General features: G+C 52.6%; 1 protein-coding gene across 1 annotated transcript; it reads left to right on the top strand.

The window, feature by feature from the left end:
* The first annotated feature begins 132 nt into the window (after positions 1-132).
* On the top strand, positions 133-2,742 carry HOXC8 (homeobox C8). The gene is made up of 2 exons (XM_029954651.1): positions 133-568; positions 1,942-2,742. The coding sequence occupies exons 1-2, from the start codon at positions 133-135 to the stop codon at positions 2,232-2,234; spliced, it is 729 nt and encodes a 242-aa protein (XP_029810511.1). The 3' UTR covers positions 2,235-2,742.
* The last annotated feature ends 3,801 nt before the right edge of the window (positions 2,743-6,543 follow it).

Raw genomic sequence — 6,543 nt, 5'->3', positions numbered from 1 at the left:
CACCTGCCCAGCCCGGCCCCGGGGAGCCGGCCGGCCCGGGGTTCGCTCCCGGGGGGAGGGGACTTTCGGGGGTACCGGGCGGGGGAGTCGCGAGCCAGAGGGGAGGGGGCGGCGGGTTTTCATGTGCCCAGCATGAGCTCCTACTTCGTCAACCCCCTGTTCTCCAAATACAAAGGCGGCGAGTCCCTGGAACCGGCCTATTACGACTGCCGGTTCCCTCAGAGCGTGGGCAGGAGCCATGCGCTGGTGTACGGGCCCGGCGGCTCGGCGCCCGGCTTCCAGCACGCCTCGCACCACGTCCAAGATTTCTTCCACCACGGCACCTCGGGCATCTCCAACTCGGGCTACCAGCAGAACCCGTGCTCGCTGAGCTGCCACGGAGACGCCTCCAAATTCTATGGCTACGAGGCGCTCCCCAGACAGTCCCTTTATGGGGCTCAGCAAGAGGCGAGCGTGGTGCAATATCCCGACTGTAAATCCTCCGCCAACACTAACAGTAGCGAAGGACAAGGCCACTTAAATCAAAACTCGTCTCCCAGCCTCATGTTTCCATGGATGAGACCCCACGGTGAGAAGCCTTTTCTCTTTCCCCCTTGGTCTCCCGCGCTCCGGGGTCTTTCCCCCCCCCCCCTCCTTGCCTCCTTTTTGTCTGCCCTCGCCTTCCCTCCTGGCTTTGGGGTCTCTGCGGCCCCACCCCCGGGCCTGAGTGGGTTTCTCGTGGTTGGGAGATTCGGCTGGGGGTGGGGCGCGGGGCTCGCCTGGGATATTTGGGGGACTGGGGTGAAGGTGGTGTCTGGGTGCAAAGGGTTAAAAATCGTTTTCTCCACCACTGTCTGTCTGTCTGCCTGTCTCCCCCTCTGTCTGCTCCCTTGCCATCTCTAAAATCAAAGTTGGGGAGGTGGCCGGCCAGGGGCCCCGAGGACCCTGAGGTTATCATCAGCCTTTGGATCAAACCAGTCTCTCCATAAGGCAGAGAACCTGAGTCCAGAACAAGTGGCCAGGCTTTCTGGGGGCAAGGGGAGACCCCTGTTTCCCTCCCCTAGCCAGCTCAGAGGTTGACAAGACCCCAAGGACAGGTGCCCTGACTCTCTGGGGTACCCCCTGCCTCCTCTCAGAGAACTAGCCTTAGGGCCACCACCCCAACTTTGCTTTACTTCCCTCAGTTGGAGAGAAGAGAGGGAGCCAGAGAGGAGAGAAAAGAGCACGGAAGGAGAGGGGCCATGCAGATTAGAGGGCTCTGGGCTCCAGAGGACCCAAGCCCAGCTGCCCCCAATCAAAGGTTTGTGGGCTTTCCTCGAGCTCTTCAGAGTGGCTCAGGCCATGAGCCCCTCCAAGGGTGGCCCCTCATGGCCCAATTTCGAAGTAAAAGGGGAAGCGAGAAAGCGACAAGTTCCAGCGGGGATGGCCCGTGATTTATTTGCTGGTCTCCAGTTAGCAATCAGGCCAAGCAGTGATACATTCCAGGAAATCAATTATTTTTCTTCCTGGCAAGGCATTAGGCAGAGAGATTCAAGGAGGGGGTAGTGAACAGAGTCCCTCTACTTCACCCCCAGACCTTTTTTCCTTTCTTTTGGAAACAGACTTGTCCCCAGCTCTGCTTACCAAATGCCACCCTGCACTTGTAAACAAAGCTGCAAGGGCCAGTATCCAGAGACTGCAGGCCTGGGGGGACTCTGCAGTGCTCCCCTGGCCCCTGCCACCCCCCAGTTTCCAGATAGACCCTAGTCCCTGCCCCCGTCCCCACCCCCACCTCCCAAGGTGAAACCAATCAAAACAAGCCCCCAAACTTTCTGCCCTTGCCTGCTCCCTGCTCTCTCGCCTTGTCTTCAGGAGGGAGGGGAACTGGGGAGATCAGAGGGGGGACTTTAGGGGAGGAAGAGTAGCAGGGGAAAGCAGAGCCCCCACCCAAACATAACCAGACTGGGGTTCTATTCTGTCCAGCTCCGGGGCGGCGCAGCGGAAGGCAAACTTACAGCCGGTATCAGACCTTGGAACTAGAAAAGGAGTTTCTCTTTAATCCTTATTTGACACGAAAGCGCCGGATTGAAGTCTCTCATGCTCTGGGACTGACTGAGAGACAAGTGAAGATCTGGTTCCAGAACCGAAGGATGAAGTGGAAAAAGGAGAACAACAAGGATAAACTGCCTGGAGCCCGAGATGAAGAGAAGGTAGAGGAAGAAGGAAACGAGGAAGAAGAGAAAGAAGAGGAGGAAAAGGAAGAAAACAAGGACTAAGCAAAAAAAGAGAGGACCCCCCCCCCTTAGCAACTCCCTTGAAGTTTCGTTTTATGGTAGCGGATAAATTGAGAAGTTTACGACTGTCATTTGCTTTTATAGAGAATAGAATGACACTCACAACTCTAACTACCTGTCAGATACTTGCAGCTCTGGTTTTATTACCTTTGGACTTCCCCCGATCTTTATTTGTTTGGGGGCTGGAGGGGGGGAGACCGAGACACAGCGAAAAGTTCGGACTCCGTCTCAGTAGCCCCAACACACACACACTTGTCCCTACCCCCACCCTTCAGAGTCCTGCCTGGATTTTGAGGTCTGAGACCTGGCCTCCTTGCCCCTCTCTCACCCCTTCTTGGCCTCTCCCCACCTCCCTGCTTCTCTGGTATTTATTTTAGAGGGGAGCCCTCTCAAAATGCAGAAGACTTGTGGCTTTGTTTTTATGCTAGGGTTAGTGTCTTAGATTTACTTTTTATTTTCTCCAAAGGAAAGAAATGGGAAGGAAGGGAAGGAAAGGGAAATGTTTAAAGAAATGTTAAAAAAATGATAGCAAGGAATATCCCTTCCTCCTCCCTGGGGCTCCCCCACTTAGAAAGACCCCTTTGACTTTCTCTGGAAACCTGATGGAAACCTGAAGGAGTTGCGGGTCTCTCCCCTCCCCCCTCCCCTCGGGGTAGATAGGAGCCTGCATTCGCCGTTAAAATCCTACCTAGCCATCCCATGGTCACCCGGGCCCACGCCTTCCTCCCCTTAGCTGTCTGACTTCTGTTGTTGGGCCCAGCTTCCTCTGAGCTGTACTAGTATTAGCGCTCAGAAATCTCCATAATCATAATAATAATAATAATAATAATAATAATAAATCTTGAACATACTACCTAAAGGGAACCTGCAATAATCTTGAAAAAATAAAGACATTTTTGAAAATCTTAATATGCAAGAAAAAAAGAGAAAAAAATTAAAATAAAAAAAAAGAAAGAAACCTCCAACGTATTTTATCACTACCTATAGAGAGAAATCCTGCTTTGAGAGTATTCGTAATGCGGTTTTGTTGTCGTTTGTTGCTGCTTATTTCACTAAGAAAACCCCAACAACTGAGACTGCCTAGCCCGCCGGTCCCGTGCGCTTTTATTGTGCTTCTAACCCCAGTAGAGTAGAGCTAAATTGCACTGAATGTATAGTTAACTCTGTCTTGAATTCCCTGTTTATGCAATGTGCTCGAAAGAAAAAAAAAACGTTAAAATATATCTATAATAATAATTTTTGGTCATTTGTCTTTATGTCCAGCTATGAATGTAGATTTTGTGTCCCGGCAGCCCTGTTCCTGGTCCAAGTACTTTGTATTGTATATGTGAGTCATAATAAAAAAAAAGGAGAAAAACATATCCGAAGCTGGAATGACTTGCTCTTTTCCCAACACCCCCTCCCCCCAATTCTCTACTCCTTCCTTCCTTCCTACTTCTCCTCGGCCAACCCTGTGGAAAAGGTCTCCGCCACTGATCTGTGGGGTGGGGGAGCTCACGTGGAGAGGCGCCTAGAAGTGGAGAGGGTGGGCTGGGCTGGGAGGGCAGGTGAAAGGTGGGGAAGGTGTAGAGGAGGAGGAGGAAGAGCAGTTTGCTCCAAGTGTGCTCTTGGGAGAAACTTGGCTCCAAACAAAGTGGGTTTCTGGATCCCAATGGGAAGAAAGCAGCTCCCCACTTACTCACCTTCCTCCTTCTCAGCCTCTGGACTGGGCCCAGACAAAGAATCTGCCCCCATACCCCTCCCACAGCTAGGCCCTTTTCTTCCAGGGGCTAAGGATGAGGGGGGGGGGGTCCTTTCTGATCTCCATGTGCCCCTCTTGGCCAACCCTGGGCGCCCACCACCCAGCATTAGAACAGTGAACAGGGTGAGAAGAATATGAGGCTCAAGGCAGCCTGGAGGTCTTGGCTAGAGGAAGATGGCTAAGCGGGGGAGAAGGAAGCTGAATCCTTGGTGGAGGATTGGGGGGGAAGAAGGGGAAGTGAGTGAGTTGGTACACCAAGCAGCCTAGGTCCATATTCTGATATTCAAATTCTGCCAGGACAGAGCCATCACTGTCACCCAGGCTGCTAGCATCTACTCCAGCCTCTGTTCTGGATGTTTCAAGCTGGCCCCTGGCTTCACCTTGGCAATTGGGCAGCCTGACCTGACCTAATATTGTGGGCCACTGGCCTTGGGGTGGGGAAGTTGGACCTGCTGAGTAGACAGTCCTCCAGCCCAGCCACAGCGGGATAAGGAGAATCTTCACTGGACTCCTCATTCCCCAAAATAAGGGGTTGAAGGCTAAGGGACTCAGGGCGCAAAGGGGTCTCTCACTCCTCCCTGCAGCATCCTAGTCACAGAAATCTGTTTATGCCAGTAAGATTCTGGTCAAGTAACACCAAATTCCAGAGATACAAGTCTTCTGACTCAGTCAGAGTCAGAAGGGGGAAAGAGGAGATGGGATCTTCTGGTCCTTAGAAACCAGATCCCCCCAAAGAAAAATATTTTTGAGACCACATTTCTCCTCTCTCTCTCTCTCTCCTGGTCAATTATTTTCCCATACTTAGGCCCAGGCTGACTGTTATTTTTGTATAATTTCACCCACAACTGGGTCGCTGGCCCCCACGCAAAGTGGTCTTGAATACAGGATTGGGTCAGGCATCTTTGATAAGGGACTCCTGCTGCCCGAGAGCGGCTGCCGATTAGAAGCACAGGCTGCAGGCAGCTGGGAACAGCGTTGAACAGCTCTGGGGATAATCTTTCGAAACTTGAGGTCCCGGCTGTGAGCCGCTGCGCCAGCCAGGTAACCCCGTTTGCTGCGCGAGGCACCGGCTATTCACCGGGGAGGCCCGATAAAACAGCATTTCGCTCCGACCTCGGGCCTTCCCACGGCCGCCCCTTCCAGACTCCGAAGGGCGGCCGCAGGCTGTTTTCATTTTTTAACGTGTAATTATGATTGCTTTTAATAAACATCATCGACCCCGTAGCCAAGTTGCTTGAACCCTACACTAAGTGGCTCCGAAGGACCTCGCTGAATTTCCCCCACACCCAATGCCCCATTCATCCCCAGGACTGCTCAGCAATGCCCGTGGCCCCAAGCCGGGCGTCGGAGGGCGGGGTGCGTCTGGCGCCCGGCATCGCTTGAGACGCAAAGCCTCGGGTGGGCCAGACCATGAGAGCTCCAGCCGCCCCTTCTTGCAGCACCCGCTCCCCCACCCCTTCTACCCACCGCCTCTTTTTTCTCGTTTGGAGAGAAAAGGAGGTAAAACCCGTTTTATGGGAGAACTTAATTGCGAACGGGATGCGCTCTCTTTAGAAACGCGTTCTCCCAAATGCTCCCGCCGTCCCATTACCGGAATGGGGACCATTCGGCTGCAGCAGATAGGACTTTCTCCCATTCTTTACTTTTTTATTAGCCAATCAAAGAGGCTTCCGAAAGCTATTTGTGATTTGTGAAAAATAGTATCTTTCAAAATACTGAGTTGAAGCATCTCGCTCATTTCGCCTTGAATTTATTATTCTAATCTCAGCCGTAGAGATGGGATAATGCAGCTATTAAGTTGGGGAGTAAATTCGTTTCTCTGGATTTTTAAAAAAAAATTGGCATTTTATCTCCCCTCCCATTTAATTGCAGAGGCCAAGGGAGGTGTGGGCCTCCAGGGGACCTGGAGGGTGAGGGGGGGAGTGAGTGCCCTAAAGGGCTTTGTGGGGGATGGAGGGGGAACCCTAAGATGAGAGAGTTAACTCGCCTTCCCTCATCTTCCTCAAATGAGCTTCCCCACTGGCTGCCAGGCACTGCAGAAAGTTACCTCACCCCAGTTAGAATGAACTCGGGACAGGTTGTGCCACAGACTAGAAGTAACATTTCCGGTGAGCAGCCCGCAGTGCTGTCCCATTCTCCCAGTGGCCCATTGTGAAAAGCTGGGCCAGAGCTTCCTCGTCGTAATTTTTAACTACCTGTTATAAAATTTATGGGTGGGTTTGTAAAAGAAACTAGGTCTCTGCATCCGGCTGAAAGAACTGCTTCCCTTACTGAGGAAGTTTGGGGAGGGGATGAGGGACCCCCCATTGGTTAGGGTGGGGCACCCAGCCCTGGAAGTCCCCGTGCCAGCTCCAAGCGCGATCAAGGGGAGAGCTTTGGGCCTTCAAGTCTCCAGCTGGTGCAGAGGGTTGGGCTGTGACTGGGCTGGGCTGCGACTGGTTGGCCAATAATCTCTGTGGGGGAATTTATTCTGGGTTCCCCCACACTGGACTCATCGTCAAAATTAGGGATCTGGAGATATCTGGGGGACACCTTGTGTACTTGGGATTT

This window comes from Suricata suricatta, chromosome 10, assembly GCF_006229205.1.
Source record: "Suricata suricatta isolate VVHF042 chromosome 10, meerkat_22Aug2017_6uvM2_HiC, whole genome shotgun sequence".
Lineage (NCBI taxonomy): Eukaryota > Metazoa > Chordata > Mammalia > Carnivora > Herpestidae > Suricata > Suricata suricatta.
This window is presented reverse-complemented; position numbering and strand designations above follow the sequence as displayed.

Bases quoted from the DNA above. Each gene is read 5' to 3' on its own strand.
- HOXC8 (XM_029954651.1), top strand. From the start codon at position 133: ATGAGCTCCTACTTCGTCAACCCCCTGTTCTCCAAATACAAAGGCGGC. The intron at 569-1,941 runs GTGAGAAGCCTT...TATTCTGTCCAG, and splicing joins TCCATGGATGAGACCCCACG to CTCCGGGGCGGCGCAGCGGA.